General features: G+C 28.7%; 2 protein-coding genes across 2 annotated transcripts in view; one reads left to right on the top strand and one right to left on the bottom strand.

The window, feature by feature from the left end:
- LOC113377526 (nuclear pore complex protein Nup88-like) overlaps window positions 1-11,707 on the bottom strand; it is a 276,647-nt gene extending 264,940 nt beyond the window's left edge. Inside the window, exon 1 of the mRNA XM_026617875.1 lies at window positions 11,426-11,707. Within this exon, the coding sequence (XP_026473660.1) occupies window positions 11,426-11,641 (216 nt within the window). The 5' untranslated portion in view covers window positions 11,642-11,707. The remainder of the gene's footprint in view (window positions 1-11,425) is intronic.
- On the top strand, window positions 6,824-7,536 carry LOC113377528 (intraflagellar transport protein 20 homolog). Its single transcript, XM_026617879.1, has 2 exons — window positions 6,824-6,967; window positions 7,060-7,536. Exon 2 carries the CDS (start codon window positions 7,067-7,069, stop codon window positions 7,457-7,459), a length of 393 nt encoding a protein of 130 aa, XP_026473664.1. The 5' UTR covers window positions 6,824-6,967; window positions 7,060-7,066; the 3' UTR covers window positions 7,460-7,536.
- Window positions 11,708-18,977: the final 7,270 nt, after the last annotated feature.

Below are 18,977 nucleotides of genomic sequence, written 5' to 3'. Positions count from 1 at the left end.
TACGTTGTATTAATAAGATAAAATAGTTTTATATAGAATGGAAATGTTCAGTTCTGAAAAAAAAATTAACAAAATTATTATGATTTTATGTGTTGATTTTCGTCTAATGATTTGTAAACAAAATCGTTTAATATATAAAACATATAAAACTAAATTATATTTAAAAACCCGTAGAGCCAAGCTAGATTCCCAAGTTTTATGTGCCTTTGACCCCATGGGGTCAGCCATGAACTCGCCCACCCCCCTTTACACGATACAATTTTTTTCATAAATTTCGAACTGTACTAAAGTTTATCATTAAATATTCAAAGTGAAAATATAAGATACTTATATACAATTATTAATGATTTTTTTTGACGTGGACCCACCCGAATGTTGCCATTGACCCCTGAGGGTGAATGTAAACCCCTTTAGCAATAAGTGATTTAAATAAAATTGATATAATTTATCGATCAATTTTCAAATTCCTGACGAACAAAATAAAAATGTTCAGTTTTAAAATATTTAAAGAAAATTATAATGATTGGTTAATATGTTAAATATTATTTTTCGTATGGTGATATATAGAATATATTAATTAATATATTAAATATTCATCAAAAATATTAAAACCTATAAAAGTCTCATAGATGAAATCTATGTTCTTGAAACACAAAAGAATACATAAAATGAAAATGTTATGAAAATATAAAATTACTCATAATATTGATTATTTTCTAGTGATTTATAGGAAATATTGTTTAGAATAATATCTATACCAATATATAAAATTATATGTATAGCAAATGTTAAAAAAATGTAACAATCTATTAAAAAGTCATTCTTTTTCAAGCACGATAGAACAGAAATTTATTAAATTAAATTATTATTAAAATTTGAATAAAATTATTGAAATGTATAAATCAATACGTTACATGAATTTTTGACTTCTGATATAAAAGATTATATCAAATATTTATACAGAAATTGAAAATATAAACATTTATTGAATAAAAATCGTTCTTATGCAATAGAATTTAAAGTTGAGTGAAATAAAAAGTTTTGTTTTTAAATATTTTAATAAATTATTGGTTTTATCTTAAATAATTAATATAAAAAATATCCTATAAAAATATATAAATTCAAAAATATATGAAAAAATCAGTCTTGAAGTTTTCTTCAATTGAGATATTGCTCATTTGTACATAATGAAGAATATATAAATTGAGTTGAGATATTGCTCATTTGTACACAATTAGAACAAATTGTTAGTATTGATCAAAATTATTGTCCTAATAAAAAAAATCTTTTAAAAAAATCAGAAACAAGTATACTTTTTAACTTCCCGTAGGGTAAGTTATAGTAATCGTCCAAAAATCGAAATCAAAAATTTTTACATTTCTCGACGTTTTGAAGGTTTCTGAACATTTTGGCATACCTCAGAAAAAATGGATGTGTGTGTGTGTGTGTGTGTGTGTGTTTTGTATGTCCGCGTTTTTTCGTCCACGTTTTCGGGCGCACGGATCAACCGATTTGAATGGTTTAAAAAACATTCGATTCCTATTGATAGGGAGATGTGCTGATTAGTTTTTGGCAAAGGCAGGTCCAGCCGTTACGGAGATATGGAGCAAAGAGTGCAAAAAATAGAAAGCGAATTTTTGAGAGAACGGATCAACCGATTTGAATGGTTTAAAAAACATTCGATTCCTATTGATAGGGAGATGTGCTGATTAGTTTTTGGCAAAGGTAGGCCCAGAGGTTTCGGAGTTACAGAGCTAAATTTAAAAAAAATGGCTGTTTTTGAGAGAACTAAGCGTCCGATTTAAATGATTCAAAGAACTTTCTGCTTTTTTCAACAAAACAATTGATTTTGGAAAAAAAAATTTTTTGTTTCTAATTTTTTTTCAAAAATTTTTTTTTGTAATTTTGGACTAAAAATTCAAAAAAATCACCCAAGCTAAGCACAGTCTAAGCGCCACTCTGGTAAAAATGTTTACGCAAGTGCGTTTAGACTGTTTGTGTACTGGAGCACTTTTCCAATTTTGTGAAAATTATTGAAAAATGTGAAAATGCCGCCAAACTGAGCACAGTATAAGTGAAAATGTCGCACAGAATTATTTGCAAATGCGTTTAGACTGTGACTATGCGGGAGCACTTTTTCAATTTTGTGTAAATTTGGCAACTATTTTTTTTTGGAATTTGATTCGAAATGAAATGACGATTGTTAATGTTCTGGAGATCATAAATTGATTTATTTATAATTAACTTTCCATAGGGTAAGTAATCGCAAAAAAATCGAAAATGAAAATGTTTATATATCTTCACGTTTCAGAGGTTTCTGAATATGTTGGCATACCTTGGAGAAAATTGATGTATGTGTGTGTGTGTGTGTGTGCGTGCATGTGTGTGTGTTCGGATACAAATTTTCGTCGACGATTTCGGGAACACGGATAAAGCAATTTGAATAATTCAAAAAACATTCTAGCCGTTCCGAAGATATGGGGCAAAAAGGGCCAAAAACGGTAACTTAGTTTTTAAGAGAACGGAGCATTCGATTTGTATAGTTCAAAAAACATTTTACTTGTATTAACAAGATGAAGATTTGATCAAATTTTCATGAAGATAGGACTAGCGGTTTCGGAGATCTAGTAAAAAAAATCTAAAAAAAAATAACATTTGGCGGTCAACAATAATCATTAGACATTAGACATATGCATATCAAATTATCAGATATTTTATTGAGATTTTAACAATAAGTATAAGTTTTGTTTACATTCCCCTGGGTTCCGTACCATTGTTTTTCTGTTAGACAGCGACGTGGCGCTTACGCGCTTTATATTTTGTCTCTATGCAGTTAAAGCAGTACGATTGCTTTGAAAAAAAAGATCAGATCTTCCAAAATATATCAAAATGAAGATAACATTTTTTCCAAAAAAAAATTTTTATAAAAAAAATTGTTTAAAATTTTTTTTTTTTAAAACAAATTTATTTTCAAAAAAAGTAATTTTTTGTCCAATTTAAAATTTCTAAAAAATCTTATTTTTTCGAAGTAAAATTTTTTCAAAAATGTTAATCGTTTTTAAAAAAATAATAATTTTTGGTACGGGAAGTTCCAGCAATTTGCCTCAAGGCACGATGCCTTAATTGCCTTAAGACAGAATTCCACTTACAGCTAGTTTGTATTTATGTAAGAAGGTAAAGTACCATTAAATGTAAAATATAAAAAACTTTACGAGTTTTGGGTGCATCAATTTACTCTAATAAACAGTAAATATTTCAGAACTATTTTAAAAAGATTTCAAGAAATATAAAAATTTACTAAACTGCTTATATAGTCTTTGAGAAATTACAAACCATTATCGTGGAGTAACGAGCTAAGAACTTAACTTAAAACTAATTTAACTTTAAACTAACTTCCTTATAAAAATACTAATATAAATTTGACTGTGTGAATTTATTCGTTTTAAAAAAAGGTATCTATTAAAACAAATTAAAGCAAATTATTTTATACTACTACATAAATAAAAACAGATGTTTAACTAATCGCAAAGCTTAATTTATTAAAGTGTTCAAATATACGACTAGCAAATTTTTCTCCATTTCTCCAAACTTTGACTTTCACAGGACCCATCAATTTTTATGAGTTTTAAAATAGAGTTTTGTACCCTTCTTTCTTTGGCTCTAACTTATGTACTACTGCTGCAAAACGAGAAAAATCTATAGAAAGATACACATCAAAACAACATTGAGAACGATATATGTCGAAAAAGCCATATTCAAAAATCGCGCGTTATTGTCAGAATGTATAAATTTACAATTCCTTATATCGCGCGGGACGCGTTATTTGACACATTTGAGACGATCGGGAAATACGAATCGATTTTGCATCTCATTCACACTCGTGGAAAGTAGCTTTAGATGAAAGAAAGAGAATGAGGAGGATTGAAGAAATGGCAAAATATATGGAGGATAGATATTGTAAATATGAGATATTTTTTATAAACAGTGAAATGATTTCTGATATATGATACGGAATACGTATATTTAAAATCGAAACAACTGAAATCTAAAATTCGGTATATAGAGTATAGGTTTAAAAATGTTCTAGTTTTTGGGGAATCATTTCGATATGGTAGAAAATAAATATGTAATATATATAATTCCTATTTCAATACATTATCGCTTCACCAGACAGCGTAAACCACCAAAAATGTTCAAAATTTGGGGTCTAAAAGTGTTAATAAACATTTTATAATTTTGTACGAAATAAATTTTTAATAGCCCAGTCATTTGAGCTTAAATTAGGTAAGAATCTCGGAATTCTAAATACCCAGCTGTAAGTCTGTAAATTCTTGTATATTGACATATATTAAAAGTTGTCTTAAAACCTACATATAGTACGTACACCCTATCATAACAGTCTTAAAAATTGGTCAACCCATTTTTTCAAAAATTTATTTGAGAAGTTGGGAACTGAGTTAATTTTCGACAAAGGACAATTGCAAAGAATTTCTTTGCAATCAATTTAGAAGAATCTTGGTTTATTAAAAAATAAAAAATTCAAAAACTTCTATACCGATTCACAAAATACGTTAAAAATATATTTGAAATTCAGTTTCTAACTAAAGTTGTATTGAGTTTAAATTTTTAAATTCCAACTAAATTTTTTATCAAAACGTAGACTAGTTTAAATTATTATATTTAAAAGAGCAAAGTTAAAATTCACTTAAGAGCAATAGGAATAATGAAGAGATATGACTTGAAAAACTGTAAGAGAACACGTATGCAGAACTGGAATGATTCATAAACAGTTTTAAAAATATTTAGCGAATAAAAAAATATAATACGACTATTTTCTTTATTTATTTTAATTTTTCATTTTATTTTAACCTTGTCTCTAATTTAAGTATTTATTCTTTCTCTATTCGATAACATAATTCAAGGCAATGAAAAATATTGAGAACTCTTCCCCAAAACTAAGCACTTTTTAAAACGTGGGGTGCGAAACACATATCACCTCACAATGATATACGATTTCGAAAGGAATATTTTTTCGACATAAAAATTTATTGTTTTCGCATTTTGCACATCTGAATGTGCTTCTGATAAAATATTGCTTTTTGAAATTCTCGACAACACCTCGACAAAATCATTCCGATCCTTTGAAAAAACAAAATATATGTAACAAAAATATATGAAACAGAAAAGTAAAAATTTTGAAGAAAAAGAAACATTTGTAAAGCATAAAATCATCACAATTATTAATGATGTTATTAATAATTATTGACAGTTGTAATCGACTTAGGTATTGAGATTTCAAAATTATGACGATAAAACTTTCACAACTTTTCGTAGGCCTATAATATTCTAAGGAATGTTTGTTCAGAGTAGACCACTAACTATCATTACGCATATATTCATTAAAATCGCAAAAAAAAATACAAAGAAAAGACCCGTAAAAAAACAATTTTTCTTGTAACTCTGAAGAAACGGCTCAGCCAATCGTCGCGCAAAGTTAACCTTGGATAGTAGTTTTGGAAAAAACGTCGACGAAGGGTCAAATTTTGGTTTGTATGTAAACCACGCACATACTTTTCACAAATTTTCGTGTCAAACGACACATAATTATATAAAACGTCGAGAAAACATAAAATTAGCAAATTGGATTTTCTGGCAGAAACCAACTTCTTCGGCATTTAAAAAAAATCAATTGAATAAAATGTAATAAATATATAATATCAACATCAATAAAGTATTTTGTGTCAAACCATTTAGAATGACTTGAAAAATCGAGATAACACAAAACTAGCAAATCGGATTATCTGGCGAAAACAAACTTCTGCGGTATTAAAAAAAACTTCAAATTTTAATTGAATAAAATATATTATATATATTGTATTAATATCAATAAAGTATTTGGTGTCAAACGACTCAGAATGACATGGAATGTCGAAAAAATTAAATTAGCAAATCAGATTTTCTGGCAAAAACAAACTTCTACGGTATGCTAAAAACTAGAATAAATTTTAATTGAATAAAATGTATTAATATCAATAAAGTATATGGTGTCAAACGACTCAGAATGACTTGAAACATCGAGATAGCACATAACTAGCAAATCGGATTATCTGGCAAATACACACTTCTTCTGTATTTAAAAAGAAATTGATTGAATTGTATTAAATATATTTTATTGTTTAATCTTATTAAAGTATTTGGTGTCAAACTATTCAGAATGACATGGAATGTCGAAAAAACAAAGTTAGCAAATCGGATTTTCTGGCAAAAACAAACTAATTCTGTATTTAAAAAGAAATTGATTAAAATGTATTAAATATATTGTATTAACGTTATTAAAAGTATTTGGAGTCACACGATTCAGAATGACTTGAAACGTCAAAAAAAAAACAAAATTAGCAAATCGGATTTCCTGGCGAAAACAAACTTCTCAGGGATGTTAAAAAAACATTAAATTTTAATCGAATAAAATGTATTAAATATATTGCATAAATAATAATATTAATAAATAATTTTCTATTAATAATAAAAACATTAAAAAAAATATAAAAAAGTCAAATTTGGTTCGCATGCACACACACTCGTACACACACACACCTCTACTCAATGCACCTACGTTTTCTAATTTTGGTGGCAAACGGTTCAGAATGACTTGAAAAGTCGGAAGATTAAAATTAATGAAGTATTTTTTACTAATAATACAAAAATGATATGATAAAAAACTTAAAAAAAAAATTAACCATATGTTCCATCTATCAGAAATGAGAATGAGAATCGTTGCTATGGTAACTATATTGACCAAAACAAAAACCTCTTACAACATGAATAGATAAATATACATGTGTCAAACACTACACTTGAATATAAAATTATTAAAATAAATGTCTTAAAAACAAACAAAATTATAATAAATTTCTCTACGGAACGCAAAAAAAAGTAGAAGCCAACATAAAAAAGGATAACTCAACAGGTAAGTAATGCCATGAGAATATTTCACAAAGAATTGAATTGAATGTTTTCATAAATATTTTTTTACTTAATATTTCACAATTATTTCACCAGCCTCATCATGTCTGAACTATCCAAAATGGGCATCTACTTCGATGAAGTGAACACATTAAGAGTCCTAGAACCCCAAATAGCAAATCAAACCAACGACCTTAGTGATGAATGCCAGATCTACGTTGAAAAAATATCTTCTTTCTACAACATAGCAAATGACTTCGTGAGCACCATAGAGACTTTAGCAGAAGCCGTCGAAAAAGAAAAAATGAAAGCAATTGGGGCCAGAAATCTTTTGCAATCAATGTCAAAACAAAGGGAAAATGAACAACAGCAGTTGCAAAGTCAGATTCTTGAAAAAGCTATGGAGCTGGATAGATTGAAAGTTGAATACCATGCCTGGCAAGGAGTAGAACTAGAAAGACAGGAAACTTTGGATCATCTGCTGCAAAATAAATAAAGAGGGTAAAGGACTTATTAGATGTGTATATAAAATTATTATGTTTCTTTGTAAATGTATGTAAAATTAAATTTAAATATATCAAACTCATTGGAGATAGAAGTCAATAAGGCTTAAGTATCAATACAACAAATTGTTTATTGTATATCGAATGCTAACATATCAATACTTAGTCGAAAGAGGTCATAAAGCCACATCGTAAACATAAACTGATGTCTCATCGATAGACCAAGTTAGATGTTAAAATTTTACATATGGTGAATAAACAAATTTGAAGACCAATATGCTGTTTATACTATTATATTAATTAATATATACACTATAATATTAATATATACACATAGTTAGAAACCAAAATTTTATTTCAATATTAAAATGTAGTGAATGAAATAAACAAGACTTCTAAAGTGGTACAATTTTTTTTTACATCACTTTGAAAATTTCCAATACATTTAATGAAAATTATCAAAACAATTGAAAAGTTACATATGATCACAAAAACTGTAGCTCTAAAAGCCATTTTTATTTATTTTAATATTAAAGTAAAATTTGGTTTATAACTATTCATATATAAATATTAATTAGTGCTTCTAATTTTCTGCATTTTGTTGAATTATTTGTATGCACTGAAGATGGATTAAATCAAAACTCGAATCTTATGCTATTCTAATGAAAACATCCTTCTTCATTAAATTCATTTTAATATTGTGAATGGATGTCTGAAAACATTTCACAATCTGAAAAATCTTACAATTTATATGTATATATGTGTGTACATATGTAGGAAAAATAAGCTCTTAACATATCGTCCAACATTATATATCGATATACCTGCCTATTCATACTCTACGTATAGTAGCATTTCAAAAGTACTCTTATATATTTTCGAAATAAAACTTTCAGACAACCGTTACAGAATCTTATATCATGTATAAGAATTTTGAAATTTAGCTAGTCACATTTTAATATGTACTGCTGATGGTTTCAAATCTGTTGATTCCTAACTAAAAAAATATTAGAAAATAGCCATTACATATTTCCAAAATAAAACTTCAAAAAATACTCAAAGCCAAGAGCAAACTCAAAATTCCTAAATTATATTTTGGAGTAAACAAACATCATAACAATATTGCTCATAAAAGTAGATAGGGAGAATATTGCATAGGTAAGAAAAAAATATATTTTAAGGACTAGATGATAATGACCCCAAATTTAAAGGATCGATCACCAATTTATATATAGCTCTTAATATATCGTCCAACATAACATATCGATATATCTGCCTATTCATCATCTACAAATAAAGATCTTAGGTCGTTCTATCTTAATATATTTTCCAACATAATGTACTGCTGATAATTTCAAATCTGTAGATCCAACAATTAAAAATATCAGAAAATAACCATCACAAAATTACCCATTTGAATTACTCAAAGCCAACAGCAAATTTTTTTAAAATAACGAACACGGTAACAATATATTTTAATAATCATAAAAGTAAATAGCAGGTACAATACTGCACATGTAAGACAGTATTTTATAATAAAGACTAGATGATAAATAAATAAATAAATAAATTTATTTATCATTTAGTCTTTATAATATATAATACTGTCTACATGAGTATGACTAGATGATAATGACCCCAAATTTAGAGCATCAATTTATCCTAAATAAGTAATTCATTTTGTTCTCCTAATTTGGTATATAATAATCCTAGTGCTTACAATTAGTTCCTTCTATACTTCTAAGTCTGATCTTGAAAATAAGCAAATAAATTGCATGAAGTACATATTTTGCAATTTTATATGCATGTATGTATTTTATAATTATACTAAGTATATAATGGATCTCTTCCAAGCATAAATACAGACCCATTCATTAAATAGAAACAACTATCCAGCTAGAATTCAATGCATTTTATTCATTGAGCCAATAATATTTAGCATTTTTCAGTCAGTCATAAAGTGGTAATCATAAAGATAGCAAAAGCTTATAATCGGGTTGGATATAGAGTATAAGCAGGACACACTGTGTTACAATACCATTGTGAGCTTTAGTACTTATCGATTACCAGTAAATATACCTAAAAATATCTGTATCGTGTACAGTAGTGGAAATTAAAATTGCGTTACAACCCAAGTGGTAATCATAAAGATACCAGAAGTTTGTAACCGGTTTGGATTCATAGTCACATTGCGCAAGAATACTTTTGTAAGCTTCACTACTTATTGATTATCTGCAAACATATGTGACAATATCTGTATCGTATACAGTTGTGGAGAATAAGATTGCATTATATTGCAAGTGGTAATTATAGAGATACCAGAAGTTTATAATCAAGTGGATTTATATACACACTGTGTTACAATACTATTGTGAGCTTTATTACTTATCGATTACCTGACAATGTCTATATCGTATACAGTTGTGGAGAGTAAGATTGCATTACAATGCAAGTGGTAATACCAGATGTTTATAATCGGGAGGGATTTGCTAAATATACCTGACAATATTGTACCTTTTGGAATACCATGATATGGTTTTAATCGAATATTCTACAAGAACTAATGTGATATCTTTGTAGATACATAAATTTTCTGATATATTTTAAAGAGTGACTGTTTAAATGAGCAAATTCAATTATGATTAAAATATCCATATTTAAATAGTTACTCTATCATAAATTATATATATATATATATATATATATATATATATTTAAGACCCTTGTATATAAAATTGTTCATAAATATTTGAATCGTAATCAAAAAATCAGTTCCCATTACGATTATTTATATAACCTTGCAGAGCTTATATTGATATTATATATTAATTTTATTGATATGATGTTAATTTTATAACTTTAATTAATGCCATATTATGCCTTACTGATTATTTAGAATACTATTATAAAATCTGATTATTTAGAATTGTATTATGAGTGACTGATAATTAAATTATAGTGACATTAAACAAAAAAATATTTTTACTATTGTAAAAGTTAATTATGAATATATATATATCTGTATTGTGTAAAGTAGTGGAGAGTAAGATTGCATTACAATGCAAGTGGTAATCATAAAGATACCAGAAGTTTACAATGGGGTTGGCTTTATAAACACACTGCGTTACAATACTATTGCAAGCTTCAATACTTTGCAAATACCTGTAAATATACCTGACAATATCTGTATCGTGTACTGTAGTGGTTAGTAAGATTGCATTACAATGCAAGTGGTAATCATAAAGATACCAGAAGTAGGGTAGTATTTATATACACAAAGCGTTTGAATAATATTGTGAGCTTCAGTACTTATCGATTACCTGTAAATATAGCTGACAATATCTGTGTACAGTTGTGGAGAGTGAGATTACATTAAAATGCAAGTTGTAATCATAAAGATACCAGAAGTTTATAATCGGTTGCATTCACAGACACATTGCCCACACTATTGTGAGCTTTAGAAGCTATGGCTTACTTGTAAACATACCTAACAATATCTGTATCTTAAACATTGCAAGTGGTAATAATAAATGTACCATAAACTTATAATCGGGTTAGATTCATAGACACATTGTGCAAGAATACTTTTGTAAGCTTCACTACTTATCGATTATCTGTAAACATATGTGACAATATCTGTATCGTATACAGTTGTGGAAAGTAAGATTGTATTACAATGCAAGTGGTAATCATAAAGATACCATAAGTTTATAATCGGGTTGCATTGACGGGCACATTACCCGAGAATACTATTGTGAGCTTTAGAACCTATCGATTACTTGTAAATATACCTGACAATATTTGTATTGTGCAAAATTGTGTAGTATAAGAGTATAAGCACCATTTTTCAACATATATAAAGATAAATATGAGAAATACAGCTAAGTAAACGCAGAGAAGTCTGTCACACCTGTTGAAGGCATATTTATATTAAAATACAAGAATTATCATAACTTTACCTGATGTTTGACATCTTTGCCGTCATCCAGGGTAGCCGCTTGAATATTCAATGAAAGGACACAAGAGTCTTTCGAATTCCACACAAATAGTGTGTCATCCATACACTCTATTATATTCTGAGGATCGGTCACATTTTCCGGAAGACACTTCTCAATAACTTTGAAAATCTCTTTCTCACTCAGCCCCAAACAGTCAGTTACCCTATTTTTAATCATATTGTCTTTTGCTTGATAATAATAAAAAACGTTGTTATTCACCGGTGAAAACTTCTTTGCTCAAAACATAACCTAACTTTTGTCTGGCGTTTGCATGGCGAGTGCAAGAATCAAAACAAAGCGCGCGAAGGAAGTGCGGCGGAATGCCGATAGATGGAACACTCGTAGGTTTGAAACCTTGCTAACTTAGTTTATTCTTCGGGGCACAACTAGTGTAACCGCCTAAAAAAGGTGATTGTTGGGAATTTATATTAAATAAAAATACTTTATCAATCATTTCAAAATTTTAAGAATATATTTACACATGTTTTAAGAATACATAGTAAAATTTTTGAAGAAAAAAATTAAATATTTTTTAAGTTATCGTCGATCTCCAACGGCGCGCAGAAAAGGCCCTTCACTGCTGCAGGGATTCCGGCCTTCTACGTGGATCAAATTTAAAAATTAAAAATTCTTATTAAACTAGATAATATTGTCTGTAAATTGAACTACGATAAAAAAATAATCAAAAATTGACAAAATGCCGGCGTTTTAAAAAAAAAGTCGAATTTTACCCAAAATTTTAGTCGTTTTTGGACTGCCAAAATTCGATTTTTGCTCCGATCACAAAATCGATAGTTCATTTTACGGAAAACTATATATAGAACATGTAAAAAAAATTTTGATAGTGAACGGATTATTTGTTTTTGAGTAATCGCTGCAGCAAATTCGGAAAATGCTGCTTCGAGAAAAACGCGTTTAAAGATAAAATGATCGTTATACTATATACTTTTTAAATGGCTGTAACTCAAAAACTATTTAAGATATCGACTTAAAATTTTGGTATGTTATTTTTAAAGGTATAACCTATCGAAATATGGAAAAATTAAAAATTCGATTTTTTGAAAATTTCACACTAGTTGTGCCTCTTATATATTAGGTTGTCAAATATCTCCCTTTCGCTTTTTTGCTCTTGATTTATAATACAAAAAGGCGGAAGGGAGATATTTGACAACCTTATATGTGTTGGTAAAAATAACTGCGCGAATTTCAAAAATTAAACAGCCATTCAATGATATTAAATCAAGCCTCAATTACATTAGTTTCGCGGGACAACCATCCAATACGTTTTTTTTAATTTGCAGAAAACTGCATTTTTTGTTTTCCGGTTGGTAATTGATACTGATTACTTTTTGGCAAAGATCGGCCTGGACGTTTCTTTGCAATTAATTGTTGAAATTTTGTATTCGCTATTTTTATGTGTATGACGAGTTCCTGTAGATCCTAAAATATTAAGGGCTTTAGGAAAGTCGTTTAATTACAAACAATAAACAAGCAGAAGTGTATTTATTAACAATATCAATTAGTTTAATTATTTTTATTATAATTATTTTTTGTTATTTGACGATTCCAATATGGCTACTAGCTAGGAAGTTATTCTTTCGAAAGTTTGATAAAAAAAATTACTTTAATTGTAATTACCATTTTGCGTTAAGTTGCATTTACTTCCCCATACGTGTACATGATCAACTTAACCAATAAGAATTGAGATTTAGCTATTTAGGTAAATTGTTCAACTTTTATTTGAAAAATAAAATTTTTGCTTTTATTAAAAAATAATAAGATTTTCAACAGTTGTTTTTTGAACATGCTTATAATATATGTGATTGTATAAATTAAATTAACTAGTTTAACATATTTCATTTTATTGATTTTGAGCCCGAAAAATGTATTTTATTGGAACATCAACAGTAATCATTAGTTACTACATTATTGTCAATTGCATTACATAGTTTTAGTGTTAAGCTTCAATATCGCTTAGCAATTTACTGTAATTAATTTAAATAAAGTAATTTATTTACTGTAATGAGTCTATTCCTTTATGTAAAATGAAAAACTACGTAAAATGTAAGTAGTATTATGAAATTCAAAACTTCGGCGTGGGCCACCGGTGCCTCATAGAAAAAAATACGAAAAACATTCAAACATTTTTTTCCGAATAATTTTGTAATACACAATTTAGGCTTTACATTTTTTTATGAAATTTTGCACGCGTACACACTCACGCACATAAAAATATAAATTCCTTATTTATTGAACATGTAGAAATTTTTTTGTTGCAATATTAAAAAAAAACTATTTTCGAAAATTTTGATAAAATATATTATCCGATATATAGAAAAAAAATATGATGTAGGGTAGGACGGAACGCAAAGGTCCAATTTGACTTTGAGCAATTATATTGTGAAAACCAAACCAATTAAATTAAAATAAATAAAAACGTATCAAACGAACAACTATCTGACTACACTCAGTTAAACTCCCAGCTAATTCATTCATCATAGTAGTTTTTTGCTGTTTTTCAAAAATTTGCTTTCTTTAACTGAATTTACTTTTTTATGTACTATTTTTTATTGTTTACACTTTTGCCAGGATAAAGGTACAGTTGGTACATTTTATACCACCCACACGTAAGCTTTTATCGAGTATAGATAGAAAAACTGTTTAATATAACTTAAGATAATACATCTTATAAAACAATTAAATAAACGTATACCAAAAACTTATATTAAAGTCTTGTGAACTAAACAACAGTGCTCACAACCAAAAAAATAACAATGAAAGAAAATATCGTTGTTTTGAATTCTCAAACAATACCGTTTAACTCCTGTTAGCGACGTGGTATGAATCAAGGTGACGGCTGGTTATACTCTACTTTCAAATATTGTTGTTAGAAAATTTATAACTTTACTTACTTTTGAGATGTCGGTGGTGGACTTTTATGTCCCGCTCTACCTTACATGAACTACCTGAATATTACTATGCTTAAATTGCAAGTGATGTGTCGTGCTCTAAAAACCAAAAAATTCTCGTGAATCACCAGTATGAAGGTGAAAAATTCTAACAATAATACATAATAATAATATATTCAAATGACGCTCCTAATTCAAATCACGCGACGCCCATTTTGATGGCGATTCAACAGAAAATTAGAATTCCACTTCTTCCTAAATGTCTACTTACCCACTTACCCATTACGAACGCGCCCGCTTTTTATACGATTAGTTTTTTCATATTAATTTGAAAATCTGGCATGATCATTCTAATTAATGGATGCGCATTAGCCAGAAGAAAAATGTCCTCTGATGTTTGATAAAGGCAGATAACGTATGGAGATAGGTTAATTATTTTTTACGCATCACATGTTACGAGCGGTGATAATGGAAATATTTTATTTCTAATGACTTTACGGCAAAAATTCACGTACGGTTAGGTAATAGTGGTTAGGGCATTGGAGTACCAATGAGGGAAACCAATCAACACAAACATGTCCAATAAATGAGTAAAAGCGCGTTGATAAAATCTATAATTTAGGTATTGGATATTTTGTATATATTATTAACTTTTCGTAGGGTAAGTTATAGTAATCGGCCGATAATCGAAAATAAATTAGTTCGCATATCTTCACGTTTCGAAGGTTTCTGAACATTTTGGCATACCCCAGCGAAAATGAATGTGTGTGTGTGTTTAGTGTGTCCGCATTTTTTCGTCCAAGTTTCCGGGCGCACGGATCAACCGGTTTGAATGGTTCAAAAAACATTCGATTCCTATTGATAGGGAGATGTGCTGATTAGTTTTTGGCAAAGGCAGGTCCAGCCGTTACGGAGAAACAGAGCAAAGAGTGCCGAAAATAAAAATTGAGTTTTTGAGAGAACGAAGCATCCGATTTGAATGATCCAAAAAACATTCAATTTCTAATAATGGGAAAAAGTGGTGATTAGTTTTTGGCAAAGGCAGGTCTAGCCGTTTTGTAAATACCGAGCTAAGTGTGCAAAAAATGTCAGTTTTTGAGAGAACTAAGCATCAGATTTGAATGATTTTAAAAACTTTCTGCTTGTGTTGAGAAAACAATTGCTTTTGGAAAAAAATCATTAAATTTTTTTTATAACGAAAATAATTCAGATTTTATTTTTAATTCTGGCTAAAGTTCTAAAGCTCAATTATATACTCTAAATAAATAATTTTTTAAAATTTGCAATTCAGTTTATATAATTCTTATAAATATTGAACAATGTTATAGTATTTATTATGATCTATTTGAAAACATTTATCCCTCGAACATTTCGTTACGGTCCGGGAAGTTCCAGCGATTTGTCTTAAGGCACGATGCATACACCACTAGTTTTTTTGTTACTTTCTAATATTCAAAGACGTTGATGTAGATCATGAAATCTATTTCCATATTAAGCTTGATTATTTATATAAGTAGTCCTATATTCAGAGGCATTTTAACAATGGGGTAGGAAAGACTGGGTACGGTTGAGCCACTTTTTTTGGATCAGCAATAATTTACCACTTAGATTTGGGAAGAGTAAATTGAATAGTAATTCGAAAATTCTTGTACGTGGAAATACTGAAATACTGTCCCTAAATATGATATTTTAGTAATAAAATCTAATCATACTAGAAAAGAGCGAGTGGCACAACGACAACATCCCCAGGACGATTGTGACAGACATAAAAATGTCTTAAACAACAATAACTATGAACACCAGAAAGATTTATAACGACTTTTTTTATCAGATATATGTAAAAAATAAAAAAAAGACAGATATCTCATAGGAGATAATCTCTTAAATGCATTAACACCAACAGCATATTGTCTTAAAAAAATTATATTATTTTGATTGACAATAAAACTATGCAAATAAAAAAAGATATATGTAACAAAACACACTATAATCATTTAAACAAAGCATATCAATATAATAGAACAATATACAACAAAACTTCTTTAAAAAAAATTACAGAAACAATCTGTTGTTATCTTGTACTGAATTTTTCTTTCCCTTTCTCTGTTGCATTTTGTCTTAGTTAAGTTAAATTTTTCATAATCTGTTTAATTTTCGCCAAAAAAGGACCAGAAATACATGGCACATAAAACAAAAATAATTACTGGTAATTAACTACTAATCTTCAACTTACAGCAAATTAACAGACAAAGAGTTTTATATAGATTACTATAAAAAAATCGTACAAAAAAACTTCCTTTTGACTCTTCAAACGCAATAGGTCTAAGATCGTGATAATTTTGAACGCTGACTCAATGCAATAATATAAACTTGTTCAAATAAACATATTTTATCTTTCTTCCTTTGGACCCTATCTCATATTCAGTAGTTTAACTGTTATGGTGACATACCCTGGCACAACCGTACTCAGTCTCCCTATTATATAAAATAGTTATTTTTGATAAAGTTATGCAAATTAAATAAACACAATATAATCAAATATAGTTCACTAAATTAGTGTACTTTTTCGAATAGAGGTGTGTTTTTATAAGAAGTAAACTATTCTGTGCAACTTATTGAAAATGTGGATAACTTTGTAAGATATATATCTCCTGGGTAAAATAATATTCGGGCTAATTGAACATTCTCTACAAATACTGCTAATTTGCATCGATAAATTAGGAAAACCGAAATATTTGTGATACAACAACTGGTTATAAGCTATTTCATTGTACCTAATCATCAGTCAAATGTCCAGAATTCCCCATTCTCGGAACGTATCTACCTAATTCCAACACGTGCAAACCACAAAGTACAAATTTGCACGTAACCAGAAAGCACATCCCCTAAAATCAAGAAACGTCGACGAACATATCTCAAGTAAGACAATGCGAGCCATCTTAACAGTTAGCGCATATTAAGATACGCGCCACCGCCGTGTTTTAGTTCTCCCAAAAGTTATGATTACTTTAATACCTTCCTTATACCCTCGCAAATATACATTTGCTGGAAGTAACTAGAGAGCTAGCAAGGAAATTGATACACATTCAAATTTCAGATGACTCAAGATATTTCATTCTTTGATCTAATGGTAGTTTATCTTCCGATGAAGATATTTGTTGGCAAGCTAAATCGAATTTTTGAGATTCTAGTAGTGCTATTGAATTTATTTTTGTCTGGCATAAAGATTTTATTTCTACTAGTTTGATGTTCATTTCTGTGCCAGGAACCTCGTAATCCACAAGATGTAACTGTAAATTTCCTTGTTGTTCTTCTAATTTTGCAACCCTGTTGTTGAGTTTAAATAATTTCTAGTTTAGCTTAACTGCAGTTTGATGGGCATCCAAAATCTTTCCAAATAAATCCACCTGTTTCTGAAGTTGTATAATCTGATAGCTGTAGTGATTTCATTATATCTTCATTCTCATTAGGCGAATCTTTTAAGTGCTCCTTCAATTTTGTAAGTTTTTTGTATTGTTATTTCTTGGCATTTACTTTTAAAATGAGTCTTTATTTTCTTAATACTTGCAATGTCATAAATTAGTAATGCATATATTTGTGACTGTTTTTCCAATCACCAAAATAGAATCGACGTCCATCCAAGGAATTTAGATAGTTGCTGGTTTTGCGGTACTCGAAAAACCAGCTCATCAGACTAAAACTCAAATTACCCTTTCTAGTTATTTTCATATTTGTTTTCTTTTTATTATTATTATATTGCTTTTTCTGTTATATATTATACTCCTAGAAGATTATCTATTAGGGGTTTCTACTAATAGCAAATCATCCTAAAATCTAAAATCTAAAAAGCTCATCAGACTAAAACTCAAATTACCCTTTCTAGTTATTTTCATATTTGTTTTCTTTTTATTATTATTATATTGCTTTTTCTGTTATATATTATACTCCTAGAAGATTATCTATTAGGGGTTTCTACTAATAGCAAATCATCCGTTTTCTTTCTACTATAAGTTTGTTTAACCATTTTTACAAGATTATTTAACCATTGCTAAGTCTAATAGACTCTAATAGACCGATACTGCCGCACAACTGACAAATGTTATGGCAAGACTATGTTATGTAGAACTCTCCATACTAAATCGATCTAAATATTGTCAAAAGCCATGTGGTAGCTGTGCAGTCAGGCGTTTTTTCAGGTTGTCAGATGAAAAATCTAACCTCACAAATATCAAAAAAATAATCTTAGATAACAGTGTCTTTTTGACCCAGCATCGTAACATACGAGTGACGTTGCAGTTTATGTGTAATATGCCTGAATGCACAGCAAATACATGAGTATGATTTAGCAGCATAAAGTATGGAAGTTGGAGCGTAACATGGTCTTGCCATAACATTGGTCTGTTATACTGCCTATAGGTTTATATGACTTATCATAATATTTTTTGTAATCCAGTAAATTTATGCTTTCAATAAAAAATATCAATATATTGGAATATAATATATATAATGGAAATAACGTCAATAAACTTAAAATTTGTGTGGATTAAATAATTAATTCTGAATTTTTATGTAAGTACCGATATACTCAAAATTATGATACACAG

Source organism: Ctenocephalides felis, unplaced genomic scaffold (assembly GCF_003426905.1).
Source record: "Ctenocephalides felis isolate EL2017-DRISC unplaced genomic scaffold, ASM342690v1 CF-g0.4_SCAFFOLD_01886, whole genome shotgun sequence".
Classification (NCBI taxonomy): domain Eukaryota; kingdom Metazoa; phylum Arthropoda; class Insecta; order Siphonaptera; family Pulicidae; genus Ctenocephalides; species Ctenocephalides felis.
Note: the sequence above shows the minus strand (reverse complement) of the source record. Positions and strands in the feature narration are given on the sequence as shown.